The sequence below is a fragment of the Etheostoma spectabile genome, chromosome 3, assembly GCF_008692095.1.
Source record: "Etheostoma spectabile isolate EspeVRDwgs_2016 chromosome 3, UIUC_Espe_1.0, whole genome shotgun sequence".
NCBI lineage: Eukaryota > Metazoa > Chordata > Actinopteri > Perciformes > Percidae > Etheostoma > Etheostoma spectabile.
The window spans coordinates 26,922,844-26,942,488 of record NC_045735.1 but is presented as its reverse complement, the minus strand read 5'-3'; the positions used below and the strand labels follow the sequence as shown (position 1 = coordinate 26,942,488).

The window sequence follows — 19,645 nt, the reverse complement described above, 5'->3', positions numbered from 1 at the left end:
GACAGAAAAGGCTAAATGTGTCAGCTCTCTATGCTTCAACAAACTCCTGAAAGGTCCGCAGCAGTTGGCCACGCAGAGGAAAACCCACCCACAGTTATTCGCTGTCGAAGTGACTCCAAAATGAATGGGAGTTAATGGAATGTTAACGGCAGGTGATGGCTTGTTGCCTAAGATTCTCCCCATAGGAGGTAAGCTTTCCGGATGCTCGCTTAACCCCTTGGTTTGCTCGCAACAAGGTTCCTTTGTACTGTGTTAGGTTACCAACATAATACGGTGAAAATAACCGCAGTGTGGATGTTAACAGGGCTAAATCAAATGACACCAAAAAGACTAACAAATCACTTTGTTACTATTTGATATGGATTAATTTAAACATGAAACAATATTTTAATTGAATTCACCTTTCTTTATAAATACTGTGATTTCTTTTGACCTGCTGCTCCATTTGGGCTCTTTCTGTATTTAAAGTGTCAGTCACTTGATAAAAACACCTTGTCTGTCTGAACCAGACACAAAGCAGATTGATTCAGACCAGTGAAAGCTAAAAAACAACACAAATTTGTATTAAAACTAGTGGATAGTTCTTTGTTTATTCACACACCTTGATGGGAGCGGTTAGTTTTGGGACCTTTTTTTTCCCCACAAGCTAATCTATTGAAAGCTGTATCTGTTCTTGTCCATATAATAGTGTGTGCTGCCTACCACCTTCAAAGGCAAATACTGTGTAAAGGAAGAGCAAGAAAAACCAGGTCAGAGCCAAAGAATGTGTAGTTAAGTAATAGTCAAAGAATGACAGACAGCAATAAACCCTTTGACACTTGTATCCCTCTGTCTTGGCTACCTGTATCAGGCAAAGGTAAGCTCTTACAGTGTGCATTCATTCTCATGATAGTATTTAAATGTGTGTTTGTTTGTCTGTACACATGCAGCCTTGGCTCTATCTTGGGCCGACAAAGCACTGTCAGGGATTTAAGGTTGTGGGCAATCCCAGGAACCTGTCCTTCTAGGAACGTGTGTGGGTGTGTGTGTAGGGGTGTGTGTGTTGATTTGTATAATTTAGTGTGAAGACTTTTAGTCACCGACTGTTGACTTTGTTTAATTGAGTAAAGCAATTGTTCAAATGTACATCAGTAAATGATCAAATGCCTGTTGTATACTATGATTGTCCTAAGTACGCTGCTGCTGCTTCAAGCTTTTTGTTTTGTTCAGTGTGATGTAGGCCTATATAAGAGCTTTTTATAAGGTGACGAGCTTAGAATTCACTTATCTGCAGCTAGTTTTCACTCCATGAGTTTTAGGCATGGTCTTTCCCACAGTTTTTAACTGACAATGAGGTTTTTTTTACCCTCCAAAAAGAAGAAGAAAGGCTTTATTACTCCCTCAATGGGAAGTAAAGTTTTTTTTACACTCTGTTGTTATTACTGTAATTACACACAGGACACATACATGCATTAATGGAGAGGTGCCAGAGCAAAGGGGCTGCCACATAGTCGCCGCTCGAAGCAGTTGGGGTTTTGGTGCCCTGCTCATGGGCGTCCGAGTTAGTACACTGAGGAGTTTGTGTTAAATATTTGTTTATTTGTTTACAGAGGACCTCATGTTCCACCATGCACCTGCTTGAATTTGACTGATTTTACCCAAGTTGGCTCTACTTAACCCACTGCAGGCCACAGTATTAGAACAGTTATTTGTCATTGTTGTGGATGCTTCTCATTGAAAGAACCAAATGTTTTGCCATTTCACTTTGAAGATGTCATTTTATTGTGAACATACATGTTCCATTGGTTTTCAACCATTAATAGTGCTCGGTATATAATGTACATGCTGTTTTGTGATACCTCACTCTGACACTGCCCAGCAAGCAAAACAGTTAAGCTCTTCTTGTACTTTAGCATGTTAGCCTTTACATCTGGATATGTCGCATTGGAACAAGGGTTTCTGCTTGTGTAAAATGTACAAATACAGTATTGCGTGTACTATTACAAAACACAACAACTGCACAATTACTATTTGTGTGAAGCTGGAAATGTGCAGCTAACTAGCTGTTGCAGCTAACCCTATGCTAGCTGTTTTTATTAACTACATAACTACACCAAATGACATGCTAATGCAAAGCTGTTTATACAAGGCTAAGCAGATTGTTGTTTTTTACTAGTTTTTCCTGGCTTGTTAAATGAATGCTGTGCTTTTTTACCTATCCTTTCTGTGCTCCGTATACATAAACACAGTTGATTCATGTGTTATTTTTGACATATTTCAGGAACTGATGTGCTCGTCATCGGCTTTGCCGAGTATAAACTACATCAAAGGTGCAATATGTAATACTGACAGCTAGTGTTTGAAATAGTTACTGCAGTACAAGCCATCCTCTTTACGCAACTGAACACACTTTATTGGTTTAGAATTATGGCAACAATTTCTAAGCACACTGCAAACTCACAGTCCTCTCTTCCTGATTTACAGCCCCCCTCTACTGGCTTAAAATAAGTCAACGTTGTCGGCTACGACCGCAGAACAGGCTACACGTAAACAACCATGGCCCGCTTGCCAGTCCTCTGGTAACGTTAGCTAGCAGTTAGCAGGGTTAACATGGTTAGCATTGTTAGCAAGGTAAGCATTAGTCAGGATCACTCAGGATCACTTCACTGGCTTGTTTTTGCAAGTAACCAACTCGGGTACTCTAGTTGTATAATTCAGTGTGAGTACACAAATGTTGAAATGACATACAATGCCTGTCCCTTGTAACCCTGATAAATTAGCCTGAAGCTAATGCTAAGCTACCTGTTCAGGAGGAAATGAGCAAACTCGGCATCCTTTTGGGTCCATTGATCCGTTTGTTTGTTTGCTGCTTTCCTGGCTGTACTAACGTTACAGCTACAGTGTGCCGGATTTACGTTTTTACAGGTATATCTGGCAACCCGGCCTGGCTGTCAAACTGGGCAGATGTTAACAACACACAGGCCAAAACACAAACAGAAATTCTGTCACATAATGGAAATTTCAAAAGGAGAAAATACTGCCATTAGCATTGTTGTCAGAAAAGATAGTATTTCAATTTAGCATGTTTCCTTATATATCTGATGACACACTGGGGTAATTTTTGGATTTATTACAGTAAATATATTACATATTGGTCCTTTTAAGTTATCTTTATTGTGTGTGTGCACTTTCCCTGGTGAATGACTACCCTCTCAAGAAGGCTGAGTCCCTGCCCCATGAGAGAGTGTTTTTAGACTGTTCTAGTTTTACAGAACTGCACTTGCGTGTGGGAGCAGACTCATGAACACAGACGGGGACATGCAGGAAAAATAGACTATAAAAAGACTAGACTATAAAACAATCGGTAGGCCTATTAATGCTCCAGAACAGAGAGAAAAAAAGAGGAGAGAGTGACAATGCAAAACTATTGTGCAATCACCTGCATGGAAATCCTGAGATTAGAAACAGAGGTAGGCCTTTTTTCTAACAAGGATCATTGTTTTCTTTTCCACTGGGGTATCTTTCTCCTCTAACCAACAGAGGGCATGATGTTTGTTGTGAACCACAGTTTTGCTCAAAAACTGACCACTGTGAAGCAATGTGTGAAAAACACAGCATGCTTCAAATTTGTATACATCTTTCTCATCCAATCCAGCAGTCCTTTTACATCTTTGTCAAGTGTTGCCATATGATGCCTTACCCAAAGGAAGAACCTGTCTAAAGGTAGTCCTCGTTTAAAAAAAAAAAAAGGATAATTTGATCACAAAAAAGATCCTTGTCAAATCTTGACAGCGTTGTTACTCTGAATATTCTTATTATCACATTATTTTTTTTTCTCACAAAAATTGTTTGCCATATGACAAGAATGGGCAACTTATCTTTCCTCAAGGTAAGCATTGTATCAGTTCAGAGAGGCAGGAAACGGTCGGAAAATGAAAGGGGAAGCACACAAAGGAAGGATGTGTCTCAAAAGAGGGTATTTGAATTTTGGCTGGTGTGTGTCTTGTTTTTCTACTTCTGCAGATGCGCACTGAGGCTTTGGTTAGGAGAAGTTAAAAATAAGAGCCCTGTTCCACAACCCTCTACTTATTCCTTTGGGTTCTCAGAGGTCATGTTTGCTATGCTTGTCACATCAAACTTTTGCATTCACAGTCTTTGCTTGGGATCTCTATTGATATTAAATGTGTTTCTAGCTTTAATTGAGACTGCACATGCTTTTTAGCCAATTCACTGCAGTTATGGTGTCACTATGAATTGATGGTTTATCATATATTAAGAGTGGTTGTAGTATGTGTGCGCCTTTTTTTTTGTTGAAGGTTCTTTTTTGTGTGTGTGTGTGTCTGTGTGTGTGTGTCTGTGTCTGTGTGTGTTAGGCTCAGGTGGCGTTCCTACAGGGTGAGAGGAAAGGACAGGAGAATATGAAACAGGACCTGGTGAGGCGGATTAAAATGCTGGAGTACGCCCTCAAACAAGAGAGGTAAGCCAAATGCCAGGGAGCTCACTGTGTCTGTTATCCACTCAGCCTGCTGTCATTAAGTCTTAATGCACAGTGTTTTGATAGTGAAAAGGTTTCCTTTATTCGGTTGTAATGCTCCCCTCATGTGGTGTTTTGTGGGGTTGCAGGACTAAGCACCAGAAGCTGAAGACAGGAAGTGACCAGAGTCCAGGAGACAAGAAACCAGAGACAGAGGCAGACCAGCGTATGTTTAACCAAGTCCTTATATATTACTATGTTGCTGCTGCTATATTTTCAGAGCAATTCAATTTTTCTGCTTTTCTCTTTTTCTGCTCTTACATCACTATTGACCAATCTATTTTCTGTAGTTCCCAATGGGCCGGCTGATTCAGACTCTGAGCCAGCCAATCAGATGTCCTGGAAGGAGGGTCGTCAGCTACTACGCAAGTAAGACCTCACCGTCATCAGCTTGTTTATTTTTTATTTTTTTTCTCAGTACCATAAAAATGTGTTCCATTGTTACTTTAATGTAAGATCTAGACTAGAAAGATAAGGTTATATGGGTGTAAGTAAATGTTTGTGTGTGCTTTTTCCTGTGAATGTAGATATCTTGAGGAAGTGGGTTATTCAGACACCATCCTGGACATGCGGTCTAAGCGTGTGCGCTCGTTGCTGGGGCGGAGCAGCCCCGAGGCTAACGGGCCTCCGCCCAGTGAAACCTGTCCTGAGCCTGAGCCCCGGGCAGGTGGAGAATCGTTGTTGGTCAGACAGATAGAGGAACAAATCAAGAGGTGAGACTGGGGTGGCTGAAATCATGGCGCTTCATATGAGTGAAACAAAGATTGACATGTTCTTTGTTCTAGTTTGTCAGTTGTTGTCAAACTTGTGTTGGCATATATTGACACCATAGGCTTTCACTCTTTTACCACCCCTTTATAGATATGGCCTTTTTGGCCCAATCCCAAAGTGAGCCCTAAGGACTAAAGACTCACAGACTAAATTGATCTCAGGTGCTAAGTCATTGAGTGTGTGAGGCCTTCAGTGCTCAGATAGGTACAGTGGTGTGAAAAAGTGTTTGCCCCCTTCCTCATTTCCTGTTCCTTTGCATGGTTGTCACACTTAAGTGTTTCGGAACATCAAACCAATTTACAATAGTCAAGGACAACACAAGTCACACAAATGCAATTTGTAAATGAAGGTGTTTTATTAAAGGTGAAAAAAAAATCCAAACCATCATGGCCCTGTGTGAAAAAGTGATTGCCCCCCTTAAAACATACTATAACTGTGGTTGTCCACACCTGAGTTCAATTTCTCTAGCCACACCCAGGCCTGATTATTGCCACACCTGTTCACAATCAAGGCATCACTTAAAAAGGAGCTGCTTGACCCAGTAAGGTCCACCAAAAGATCCTAAAAGCTACACATCCTGCCGAGACCCAAAGAAATTCAGGAACAATTGAGAAAGAAAGTAATTGAGATCTATCTCTGGAAAGGGTTATAAAGCCATTTCCAAGCTTTGGGAATCCAGCAAACCACAGTGAGACCATATCCACAAATGGCGAAGACATGGAACAGTGGAACCTTCCCAGGAATGGCCGGCTGCCCAAATTACCCCAAGAGCGCAGCGACGACTCATCCAAAGGTCACAAGCCCCCCACAACAACGTCCAAAGAACTGCAGGCCTCACTTGCCTCAGTTAAGTCAGCGTTCATGCCTCCACCATCAGAAAAGACTGGCAAAAAGGGCCTGCATGGCAGAGTTCCAAGGAAAAACCCACTGCTAGCAAAAAGAACATCAAGCTCGTCTCAATTTCTCCACACACGTCTTGATGATCCCCAGACTTTTGGGACAACATTCTGTGACCGATGAGACAAAAGTGGAACTCTTTGGAAGGTCTGTGTCCAAGTATATCTGGCGGGAAGGAACACTGCATTTCAAAAGAACATTATACCAACAGTAAAATATGGTGGTGTAGTGTGATGGTCTGGGGCAGTTTTGCTCTTCAGGCCTGGAAACTTGCCGTGATAAAGGAACTATGAATTCTGCTGTCTACCAAAGATCCTGAAGGAGAATGTCCGACCATCTGTTCGTGTACTCAAGCTGAAACGAACTTGGGTTCTGCAGCAGGACAATGATCCTAAACACACCAGCAAGTCCACCACCGAATGGCTGAAGAAAAACAAAATGAAGACTTTGGAGTGGCCTAGCCAAAGTCCTGACCTGAATCCTATTGAGATGTTGTGGTATGACCTTAAAAAGGCCGTTCATGCTCGAAAACCCTCTAATGTAACTGAATTAGGACAATTCTGCAAAGATGAGTGGGCCAAAATTCCTCCAGGACGCTGTAAAAGCCTCATTGCACGTTATCGCAAACGCTTGGTTTCAGTTGTTGCTGCTAAGGGTGCCCAACCAGTTATTATGTTAGGGCAATCACTTTTTCACAAAGGGCCATGATGGTTTGGATTTTTTTTCACCTTAATAATAAACACCTTCATTTACAAATTGCATTTTGTGTTTACTTGTGTTGTCCTTGACTATTGTTTAAATTGGTTTGATGTTCCGAACACTTACGTGTGACAAACATGCAAAGGAACAGGAAATGAGGAAGGGGGCAAACACTTTTTCACACCACTGTATAAATGGAATTGGGACAGCACTTCACAAGATCACATGTTACCTTGGCAACATATAATAACAAAGATGTTGCTGACACTTGCCAGTTTGGGAATTTTCATTTTAAGTTTGTCGCTCTCCACACGGCCAAGGCACAGGAGACGGCTGCCTGATTCCAAATTTATTCAAACTCTTATTTTACAAGTTGGACAACCAGCCCGGTCCGTGGTTGTGTGTCGAGCTGTTGTTTACCTTGCGAGAACACGCACCACAGTCCCTAAGACTGTGAGTCCAGACTTTGGGATTGGGCCATTTCCATGCCATGACATAATCTCATCTATTTACAGACATGACCTTTTAGGTATTCTGGTATGCTTATATGGGGCACTGCAGTGCAAAAGGTAGTGCGTACATCCCACTGCACAGAGTAGGTTCTCCACTTAAGATCATCTGACAAAGACCGAGTCTTTACGATGATCTACGTATGTATTAGTGAGTGAAATATCGTTATAAACGGTGCTATGCTTAGAAACTACAAAAAAATGTGCAGGTGACTAAAGTGCAGCTGAGATAACAAGTAGGAGTACTTATTAGACACTTCATCATTGTATCATAAAGCTGCTTTGTGAGTAGCATTTGTCTGTAGCAGAAATGTGACGACAGTGAAACAATAGCACATCTCAAAAGCCAACAGAACAAGATGCAGAAAAGATGTCTAAAACGGAGGGCATCCTCCATCATGAGAACATGGTAAGATTATTAAAAAAAAAAGACATCTATTAAGGTTTTTTTTACCTGTTATTGAGGGAGAAAAAACTAGAAAAAAAAATACTGTATGTACTGTACCTGTCAGGCAGATTCATATTTTGCCATGTAAAGATAAAACCGTGTTAATATTTCAGGATAGAAATATAACTTTAGTGTTGGTATTGGAAAGTTAAAAAAACCCACATGAAACTCATAGTTGTTGCACTCATTACACTTTTTTATGATTATAAAATACATGTTCTAATAAAGACACTGTAATGTAGACTGCTGTGGCCAAACCTTTTATAACATGGTATTATGTAAGTATAATTGAGGTCATCCTGCCTTCCTCTGCAAGGTATTGTCCTAAAAATCTTTTTGAACTCTGAATGCAGAATAATTATGTGTGCATTTGTAGGAACGCGGGCAAGGAAAGCTCTAAGGAAAGTCTTGGTGGCTCGGTGCTCGATAAGATCCCCTTCCTGCATGGCTGTGAGGATGATGACGAAGACGACAGTGACGAGGACGATGACTTCCAAGGCATGGCCACTGACTGCATCGATGGATCGCACAAGAACAAGAAGTCTCGTGTAAAGGTATGATCAATGATTAGAAATGAAGTTAAGATCCCCAAGTCTCAATCTTTTTAGATACATTCGCCATCTGTTTGTGGGGATTTTAGGATCCAGTTATTCAACGCCGAAGGCACTAGAATGTTTAGATAAGGTGTTGATGAAGTATGGGAAAGGTCATGGGGTTTTGGGGTAACTTTTCTTTTTCAACTTTTCTATGCTTATACCGAATGGGGGTGGGGAATCTGTGGGAATATTAAAACTAAGTCACGTGATGTGAGGATGCGCCTCATTCAGTTCAAGATTATGCATCACTTCTATTGGACTCCCTCGGATTCTTTCAAATTTGTCTGAATTATCACCAAATCATTGGAAATGTAAGACCGAGGACGGCCAATTACTTTATGTCCTGTGATAAGGTCCAGGAATTTTGGACGGCAATACATGATAACCCATGTCGGATTTCAAGGACCCAGGTGCCATTTAGCCTAAGGTTATTTGTCTGGTGTATGTTCTTGTTGCAAATTGTATGTTTTTGTTTGTTTTTAAAAAGTAAATCAAAATTGTTAATCGCAAAACACAGAAATGAAATCAGGAAGACGAGGAAAAGTGAGAACACAAACTATAAACTTTATTCATGACTAACGTCATCAACCTCTTCTCTTTTCTGGCCTCATGTCCAGATGGGTACGGAGCCCATGACCACAGACCTGGACCCGGAGGACGAGGAGGACGAAGACGACTCGGAAGATGCCCTCAGTGAATTTGACTTCCTGGGCTCGGGGGAGGATGGGGAGGGGGCGGGAGAGGCCCGGATCTCGGGGGACGGACGGGAGTTAGGTACGCTGTTGCCATAGCAACCTCATCAGCACCAGCACTGTCCGAATCACTGCCACCAGTGTATTTGTCTTTTTTTCCTTCCCCCTCCCTCCCTGCTCACCTTTTTATCTTTTACTTCTCATTGTGTCTTGGCATCTCTTCTTGTCAATAAAACCAACCTCTTTTCCCAACCACCTGTCGTCTCTCTGTCCTGTTTCACGAGCTGCCAGTCTGGGACTCTTTAGAGTTGTGTAGCTGTCATCTCTGTTTGTAGATGTATTTTCTGCGGTGCGGGGTCATTTTTAAAGGTTATCCCGCATGCTGCCTTCTCTTTCTATGTGTCCACATTTCATTCTTTGAGTCATATTTACACTGTTACCTCGTGCTCTTAATTGATTGCATCCTCTTACAAAAAGAATCAAAAAATTGTATGTTGTGTATTTAAAGAATGAAGTCCTATATTTTTGCCTCTGTCTACACTCATCTGTCTCTCATCTGTCCGTGTGCTGGCCTGTCCATCCTTCCTTCGCCCCTCTGCATGACTGGATGTTTTGTGTCTCTCTCCTCATGCCGGGTTCAGAGAACCGCAGGAACAAGTTACAAGGCATGATGTCGGACTTCCCCCCCTAAACCACCCCGCCCCCCTCTGTATCGGGACAGGCTCGCTCCGGGAAGGTAAGAGACCCCCCCCCCCCCCCCCCCCCCAAATAAAACATGGACTATCCTTTACTTTCACACACACATGATTGTAGCTTAGATATTGACCCACACATGTAGGTGTGGTACCGTTTTGTTCAATTTTAAAGCCTGCGTAGGGCTAAACTTCCAAAACTCCTCCTACACATATAAATATATCCTCTGGTACACAGTGTGGGAGTAAGGAAACAAGATGCATGGACTCCTGCCAGAGAGACCTAGACATCATTCTCTTCATTTCAGCCTGTATTTATAGGGCCATGATGTTTTGCCATAACTTGTGCTTTTTTTCTTTTACCTCTAAACCTGCAGGTGGCGCCCTGGGTTTCTCCTCTGACGTCTTCATTATGGATGCCGTTGGAGGAGGGGACATGAACCTGGGTGAACTGGCTGATCTCACCGTTGCCAATGACAACGATCTCTCCATGGATGTAATTACATGTGTTCTGGTCAATACATGGCATGTAATCCAACATACACGTAATGTGCACATATTGACTCTTTTTAAATGTGTGTCCCGTCAGATGCAGGATAACAGAGATGAGTTCAAGAAGACGTGGAACCCTCGTTTCACACTACGTAGCCACTTCGATGCCATCCGCGCTTTGACCTTTCACCCCAGCCAAGCGGTGCTGCTCACAGCCTCTGAGGACGGAACACTAAAACTGTGGAACCTCAACAAGGCCATGCACTCTAAAAAGTAAGATCCACAGGGAGCAAAAGGAAATTTAAAGCAAGAAATGTATATCACAGTTTTTACGCATATAACTCACTCCAAAGACAGCAAGAGGTCGGATAACGGACAAATGTAAAATCAAACGCAGCAAAGAAATAAAACTAACAAGCAAATTAATAAGAGCGTATCCCTCCACAGGAACGCAGCGTTGGATGTTGAACCTATCTACACATTTAGAGCACACAGGTGAGAGGAGGTACACATTCACACCTTGTGCACAAACGTGTCACTGACATGCACAGATGCAGTGCAACCACTGATGCTTCTTTCTTTCTCTCTAGTGGAGCGGTTCTATCTCTGACCATGGGCGAGGACGGAGACTCCTGCTACAGCGGGGGTCTAGATGGAACTATCAGATGTTGGAAGATGCCAGACCTAAATGTGGATCCTTACGATAACTATGGTCGGTCATTCTCAACTGCAGAGTAATAGTAATATTCCAATTTGGAAGAGTGTTCCTTTTTTTTCCTCTTCTTTTTTTGAATATGTACGTTTGTCCATCCAGATCCTGGCATCGAGAGCAGTGTACTAGCCGGCCACGACGACAGCGTGTGGGGTCTAACTTACTCTGCAGTTCACCATCGTCTTGCCTCGTGCTCAGCCGATGGCACCATTCGCGTCTGGGACCCCCAGAACTCGGCTCCCTGCCTGTCAGTCTTCAATAAGGAGAAAGGTAGTTGTCTGTGTTGAGCGTGTTGATGTGCTTTTGAGCTTTGTATTGCGTCCATTTCTCACAACAACACCATCTCGTTTCTTCTCCCAGAGCACGGAACACCCACCTCAGTAGCCTTTGTGGCCACTGACCCCAACCAGGTGGTGGTGTCATTTGACGCTGGTGAGACGCTGCTCTACGACCTCAACACAGAGCAGAGCATCACTGCGCTTGAGACACAGACCAAGGATGGTATGTTCTGGACCGTAGTTTATAGTAATGAGTAGTCTCACATTGCCAGACCTACCCCCACAGCGCGAGAAGGGTCTGGCTAGACCACCCAGCAATCCGGGATGGGAGGAAAACATGCTTTGCTTTATTTTTATTTCTTTAAACCAATCACAATCACCATGGGTGGCAATAAGCGCCGTACAAAGCAACAGTGCCGCTGCAGAAATAGCTTTGAGAGGAACTTGTTTTGGTGGAACATACGTACAGTACATTCAAAAGTTCTTTTAGTCGTGCAACAGAAAACTCAGATTGGACAGATGGAGCAATTAACCATAGTCCTCATGAATTGACAATACAAATAAATAAACAATAAATTACAATACAAAGATAGCAGAAGGTAATGGACATCCAGGCAAAAAAAAGAGCGGCATCCATCGGAATTTCCGGCAGCACCGGAGCAATCCCGGAAGTGGAACATTGTGGATATAGACTACTAGTAATGAGTAGTTTCGCATTGCCAGACCTATCTCCACAGTGCTGCGGAGGAAGGCTGTTTGCATTTCTTTAAACCAATCACAATCGTGGCTGCGCTAAGCTCCGGACGCTGCAAGCGTGGCTCTTAAAGGTGGCCACAGGAAGTACCTTGTTCAGGTGGAACATTTTCACCCCACAAAAGAAAACCCCACACAATATTAAATGAAGTGAAACTGTTCACACATTAGTCACGTGAGCTATATAAGTTAGCTGGATACATGGAAAAACATAATTTGCTCAAAAGACACACGGCAATACCAGTGTATCGCCGTGTGTATTTTGTCCGTAGCAAATCCTCGCCAATAGGTCCCTAAACGTCCCAGTTACAGAGTAAATGCCATAAATATATTCTTTATACATTTTAACAATCTTTTCTTAAACAAACCAAGCACGCCTTCCTTGTTGCACAATTTTCCTTAAAACTTGCCCTTTTCAGCGTGAAACGTTGAGAGGTTTGGTTAATGTTGCTCGATCAGACAGGAGTTTAAAATGAACACATAGAAAGGCACCGTATTATCTCATAAATAAACCATTGTCGATATAGACTAAGTAACAAGTAGCATTGCCTGCCTGACATAAGTAAAAAATACTTAAGTAGATGAATAGAAAAAAGTGAGCTTCAAATATAGTTGTTGTTCTTTGCAGGCAGTGAGCTGATCAACCGTGTGGTCAGTCACCCATCTGAGCCCGTCTCCATCACTGCACATGAGAACCGCACCATCCGCTTCCTAGACAACAAGACAGGTATCTGCAGGAAGTCTTTTATACGTGCTGGTCATTTGTTTATTTTTATTCTGTCGACTGACTTTTTTTTTCCTGGAATGTAAATGCGTCATTATAGGCTTGCTTTGTGTGTTTGTGCAGGTAAAGTTGTCCACTCAATGGTGGCTCACCTGGATGCGGTCACCTGTCTCACTACAGACCCTAAAGGCACTTACCTCATCTCTGGCAGTGAGTACCACTCAGCTGCACTGTGCCCTTAATTAGGGCAACATCTCAGAACCGGGCTTCCTCCGAAATAAAGAAAATCTATATCATTTTCATAGTGCTGTAAACCAGATCTTATTCCCCCTCTTCTGCCAACTCGGTCTTCATATAACACCCTCGTACCCAGAGAGAGTTTTTATTGTTTGTTTTTTTAAATATTGGAGGGGGGGGGGCATTTTAGGCCTTTATTTCCACAGGACAGATGAAGACATAAAAGGGTGGAGAGAGAGGGGGGAAGGACATGCAGCAAAGGGCCGCAGGTCGGAGTTGAACCCGCGGCCGCTGCATCGAGGAGTAAACCTCGATGCAGGTGTGTGCCTGCTCTACCAACCGGGCTAACTCGGCCACCCAGAGAGAAATTTAAATGCCAGTTCCTTTTAATGTTGCGTCCATTCTGTACACAAATGGGTAACAAAATATCAATGGTTAAAAAAAATAATGTTTATACCATCTACAATACAGAATTAAATGCATGTTTCGATGATATACAACCCATCAGAAAGCCTGTTTACAGTCTGCAGTCTTGGCTAAAATGACGCTATAATCCATTGCAAATCCATTGAAGCTATGCATTAAGTCAGTTAGTTATAAAACAATATCAAGGACTCATTCACCCTGTCCCCCTTCAGGCCACGACTGCTCGGTGCGCCTGTGGATGCTGGACAACAGGACTTGCGTGCAGGAGATCACGGCTCACAGGAAGAAGCACGACGAGGCCATTCATGACGTGGCCTTCCACTCTTCACAGCCCTTTATCGCCAGCGCCGGCTCAGATGCACTTGCCAAGATCTTTGTCTGAAAGCACTGTTGCCATTCTGGTGAGATGTCCAGTTTGCTTTACTGCAATAAATTGTTACGACATTTTGGTCCTTAGACCTTCAGCAGGTAAAACAGCTGTTTTTAATGCAAGTGAATAGGACAGTGTGCAGGAATTTAACTTTCTCTCACCTATGAACATTTCCTCCTACCCACCTGTTCATAAGATATTGAAGGTGATCATGGGCCTTCACAGTAGGGGTGCACAATTTGGAAAATGTCACGATTCAGTATCTATTTTTAGGCTCAAGATTCAATTCAAAATCGACAAAAAAAAGAAAAAAGAAATATGAATTCATTTTTGGAATTTTATTAATTAAATGTGAATCGATTTTTTTTATTTTTTGCACTTCCCTACTTCAGTCAAGATTTGTCCATTAATTTCCCCTATCTTTGTAAAAGTGCAATACTAAATTGGTTGCTGGAGTACACCTTTAATCCTTCTATGGCTATAAAGGTTCATCTTAATTTTTTAAAATCATTTAAAAAAAAAAACAATCACTCAAGTCTCGAGTTCTTTGTCAAATCTTCTCTAGTTTAAAGCGTCCAATTTATCCCCCCCCCTCACTATAAAACATCAGTTTTCTTAAAATCTAATTTTTTTTCATTTTTTTTTGTCACCTCATATCTCATTTGGAGTTTTACAACTCTAAATTACCAAATTAGGTAGTTTTTTTTTTTAATTAAAATGTGCAAAATGTGTTTTGCCTTTCATGTCAGTTCCATGAGCAGTTTTGAGCGGCTGTTGGTCTAACTTTGTTTACCTTCTTTTTTGTCTTTAGAGTCCAGCAAAAACAACTGGGCAAAACAAGACTCAAGACTACAGTGGACAAATTTCACCTGCTAATATACACACACACACACACACACACACACACACGCACACACTTGTCCTGCACCCCACTGGCTGGGTCATCGCCACAGGACGTCAACTCCCCTTACTTCCTCACTGTTCTCTGATGCCTCAGTGACTTCTTGTAATACTAATCACACTGCTTTTTTTTTATTTTATAAAAAAAAAAACTGTCTGCTCCTTTTTTGAATAATCATGTTTGGAGTAACACTTTTCTACACTACAATATTCTGTTTTGCTTCTTCTTCTTTTTTCTTCTTCATTCTACCAACACTTATTACAAACGTGTGTGTGTGCGTGTGTGTGCTGCTGACACACTACTCACATTTTCCAGGGAAACCAACGAGGAAACTCGCACAGCACACATGATGCACCACTGCATTTTATTTGAGATACTTTTTTTTTTTTTTTAAACAGATTGCTTGTGACTAACATAAGTATGGTAGGCATGACTAACAGTTAACAGTTATCTTTCCCAGTGTCTGCAGAAAACACCTGACCAACCTCCTCATTGGGAACCAATGTATTACATTCCAAAGACTCCAGGTAGAGTGTGAGTGAGTGAGTGAGTGAGTGAGTGAGTGAGTGAGTGAGTGAGTGAGTGAGTGAGTGAGTGAGTGAGTGAGTGAATCGTATTCTAGGTTGTTGAACTTAGTTGTGTGTGTGATGTGAGGAGAACTAGCTTTAATTTCAACTTTATGGCCAAGTCTGATTGAATGTCTGAGAATTATTGTGTGTGTGTGTGTGTGTGTGTGTGTGTGTGTGTGTGTGTGTGTGTGTGTGTGTGTGTGTGTGTGTGTGTGTGTGTGTGTGTGTGTGTGTGTGTGTGTGTGTGTGTGTGTGTGTGTGTGTGTGTGTGTGTGTGTGTGTGTGTGTGTGTGTGTGTGTGTGTGTGTGTGTGTGTGTGTGTGTGTGTGTGTGTTAAAATGTCTGTCTGCTGTACAAGAAAAATTCACATATTTCCGAGATCATGGTCCATTTCTACAGATGTACAGTGTAAACTCTGGACATTGATGCTTTCACCCCAAATTAAAGAGTTAAAGATAGATGCAGTGCTGTCAAAGTCTGGTAGTGAGGACAGTCGTGCGTGCTCTCAACAAATGACACACACAGTTTGTGTCATTTGGTGCTTTTACTGTACAGAAGGGTAGGTGTGTGTGTGTTTGTGTATGCACTAGTTAAATCACGGTGTTATGAAAGACCTTGTCAGTCTTGAGTCCGAATCAGGGACCTCTTTCGTGTGTGTACATGTGAAAAAGAGAGACCGTTTCTCACTCATCGGGCTTCAGAGTGAATCTGACAGTTCATTGTCGAAATCATTTCATTACCCGTGGTCACATTTCAGAATGAACGGTCACTGTAATGTCAGGAGTGTACAGAGCTGATAATTATATTACAGTGAGGACCACTTAGACTGAAAACCCTTCCTCAGATCAGAGCTGTTCGGGTCGTCTTTTTAATTTCATTTTCAAGTCGGTGCCAGTTTGTAGGTGGTGCTCGGTTCTGGCTTGTTATTTATTCAGGCTTTCAAAAAAAAAAAAAATAAGGGAAAAAAAAAAAACCTTGACATTGACTTCACTTGTGTGTTGAGGCGAGGTTCCCTCGTCTTGTTTTTGACGTGCATCAGTTGCACAGTAGCACATTACCCAAGAAGCTGGTCACCTCTTTTTGAAGAGGCATGCTGGGAGAAAATGGCCCCATGAGGAGAAAGAGGAAAGTCATTTTAAATTCAGCCACTTTTGTCATTTAAGAAAAAAGAAAGGTCTGATTTTAGATCTGTGGGTGTCGGTTGATATAAGTAGCATGACTCAGCACCTAATCTGTCTTGTTATGGTTCCGCTGTTTTGAACGTAACCCAGAGAATTTGGCTTAGGTGGAAACATCGTTCCTCTGAGACACCTCCCATCTATCTCGGTCTGTCCCGTTTATTTGCTGTAGGTCACTTAACAGCTGACCTGACTTCAAATGACTTAACCGGTAATTTCATTTTATTGCCTTGAGAAGATAAAAATGTGGTTTTAAATCAGTTGGTTAAAGGGCACACTCCACCTCTTCAAGATTACAGGATCCCACTAGTTGTCAGAAGTCAGATCTAAAGGTTCAAAGTATCCTAGAGGTAAATGCTCCTTTCCTAAACACTGGGGACACTAGCAGTCATAGTTTACTGAGGCGGGGTGGAGGGCTGTTGTCTGAAATTAGACAAGATCTAGGTGCAAATACATCGTTGTACTGCTGCTGGACATGATGTCCTGTTCTCACATTGAACTACTATTTGGCTCCACTTTGCACTACATCTAATCGTGGATGCTTCTGGTGAGGAGTGGTTACAGACAGGGTGCAGAAATAATGCTTTTTGCCTATATTTCTTCTACAATCTGGAATAAATACTACAAGGGGTAGAACCTGCTGTGGCTCAGTTATGCTATAGTGAGAGTAAGAGATGGCCCCTCTCTGAGACTTAAGACAAATCAGTATGACACATCAAAAAAGAAAAGAAGGAATCAAAACAGAGGTTGTAAATGATGACTAGAGATGCCGTCACGTGCTGTAAATGTCCATCATTCCTTGTTTTCTTTCTTGCATTTCTTTTTCTTTGATTATGATTATTAAGATGTAAGAATACTGTAGTATCATAAGTGAATCATTCTTCCTTGCTAGGCATAGAACTTGCTTGTGACTGATAATGACAATGTATAACTTGTAAAAAAGCAAAATGATTAAAAAACCTGAAAAATGAAGAAAATAGTTTAAAAAAAAATCTGTTACCAGTCAGAGGCCAAGGTAAAGGACTCTCATTTCTTTGTGTTTTTATTTTTTTATTAGCAATTTATCACTGTGTGATATTTTGTACATCATATTAAGCTGTATTCAAACTATTTCCTCTAACTACAAGGGATAAGAGACCTGCTTTTTATTAATTTTGTTTTATTATATATTTTTGAACTGCATTCTAGCTTGTATCAAATGACTTTTTCTTTTTGTTTACGGGTCCCCTGTTGTACGTCATTAAGGAAGAAAAAACAAAAAAATGAAGATTTTGTACAGTGAATTGAGAGTTGTGTGTGTTGTCTTTCTTGCCTTCTTATACGGGATACACAATTTGCAAACACAACTGGACACAAGGAAGTATCATCTTTTATACTGTATGTCTAAAATAATACACTGGAGCTGTACCCTGATGGATAGTCTAAATCCACGACGTTCCACATCCGGGATTACTCCTTTGCTGCCGGAAATTCCGCCACTCTTTTCGGCTAAATGTCCGTTACCTTCCGATTTATTTGTGTTGGAATTTTAATCTCCGGTCAATTTCTGAGGACCATGTTTAACTGCTCCTCAGATCTCTGCGGGGTAAATCCAGAGCTAGCTAGACTATCTGTCCAACCTGAGTTTTCTATTGCACGACTAAAACAAATTTTTAACGTCCACATTTCACTAAAACAAGTTCCTTCCTGAGTTTTTTTTTGCAGCGGCACCATTGCTCCGTCCGGCGCCAAGCACCGCCTAAGACTATTGTGATTACATTTGCACTACATTTAAGTAACTTCAACGTACAATATCTAATTCTTTTGCCACTAGGGGTCTCTCAATCAAAACAATGGATGTAAACACGACTTTTGATGATGTGTAGTGGCATTTGATTAAAATATATCTGTCCACGGATAGGTTTATCCATTAGTTTTATCCATGTTACGTTTAGTAACGTTTATTCATGTCAGGCTGTTAAAATACCTGCAGTTTCCCCCCACGTAATTACGCTTTCTTGATTCGATTTGTAGTGATGGCTAACCTTAGCTAGCCAGTTGACCAGTTAGCGAGCGAGCAAGCAAGCTAACATTAGCCAGCAGCTAAAACCACAATATCCCAATATAGTTCACATCAGTGTCAGTGGATGTTTTCATCACTGGGAGGAAAAGGGTTTGTTACTCATGGTGAGTGGATTGTGCCATTCAAAGGACAGGCCTACCCAGGAGCAGGGGCAGGCCACCATGCCGCGTGCATCTTTGAATTGATGTAATGGGGATTGCAGACCAGAGACCAGCGGCGACTATGTTTATCTTTCTTAAATTTTATAAGTCAAATCATTTTTGAGTGAATAAATCAAGTGACAGCAAACCATGCTTCTAACTCAGAACAACCAAAAACAACCAAACGGGAACGTTGTTTGAAGGTACGGCGCAACCACAGGGGAACGTGACAGTAGGTTGGTTCTCTTAACGTTTAGAGAACGTTATAACCAGGAGGGAACGTTCCCTAAACGTTAGCTTTTGGTTTGGTTCGAACGAACCTTTAGAGAACCAAAAACTAACGTTCCCTAAACGTTCTGTGTTAGTGGGGTATGGAGCTAGATTTGTTTCTTTATTACATGCAAGAAAATAAGTGATCTGAAAGAAGAAGAAAAAATGTATGAGATAAAAAATGATCACACTGATAGCAAAAAAGCATTTCATGAGAGGAAAAAAAAATATTTAAGAAAACTTATTCATACCAATAGCAAAAAAAAAAAAAGTTAAAATAGAAATTTAAAATTTGACATACTGCGACAGATGTGTCGCGTTTAAGCTTGGTGTATTTCTTCCTTAGTTTTGGTTTTCCATCTCTGATGTAAAGCAGTGGACAGCCTCGTCCCTAAACCACGTCTTATTCAGAGACCAGAGACCCAGACTGTCTGTCAGAAGGTCTGAGAGCAGAGCACACGGCAAGGTAGGTGCAGCTAGATTATTTTCTGAAATGCAGTGACTTTATTCGTGTAATAGCCAATTATAACTTTATTTTTCACAAAATATCACGACTCCTCCAAACCTCAGACAACACAGAAGGTATGAGTTCTAGCCGAAATCTTGCTCAAACATCTGAAATATTACAGTCCAGGGGTATCTTCATAAATTAAAATGAAAAAGGAATCAATGAGGTGAATAATTGTCATGCACATTTAAGGAGGTTACATCCACAA

At 41.5% G+C, this 19,645-nt stretch overlaps 1 protein-coding gene across 1 annotated transcript in view; it reads left to right on the top strand.

Moving 5' to 3' along the window:
- The window catches only part of strn4 (striatin, calmodulin binding protein 4), a 22,033-nt gene extending 4,293 nt beyond the window's left edge, over window positions 1-17,740 (top strand). The window contains 18 exon segments of the mRNA XM_032512127.1: window positions 4,353-4,456; window positions 4,603-4,679; window positions 4,804-4,882; window positions 5,041-5,226; window positions 8,214-8,391; window positions 9,051-9,205; window positions 9,759-9,860; window positions 10,193-10,313; window positions 10,407-10,582; window positions 10,757-10,804; window positions 10,900-11,021; window positions 11,124-11,291; window positions 11,382-11,522; window positions 12,681-12,779; window positions 12,900-12,986; window positions 13,652-13,840; window positions 14,621-15,252; window positions 15,318-17,740. Of these exon segments, the coding sequence (XP_032368018.1) occupies window positions 4,353-4,456; window positions 4,603-4,679; window positions 4,804-4,882; window positions 5,041-5,226; window positions 8,214-8,391; window positions 9,051-9,205; window positions 9,759-9,860; window positions 10,193-10,313; window positions 10,407-10,582; window positions 10,757-10,804; window positions 10,900-11,021; window positions 11,124-11,291; window positions 11,382-11,522; window positions 12,681-12,779; window positions 12,900-12,986; window positions 13,652-13,821 (2,013 nt within the window). The 3' untranslated portion in view covers window positions 13,822-13,840; window positions 14,621-15,252; window positions 15,318-17,740.
- Window positions 17,741-19,645: the final 1,905 nt, after the last annotated feature.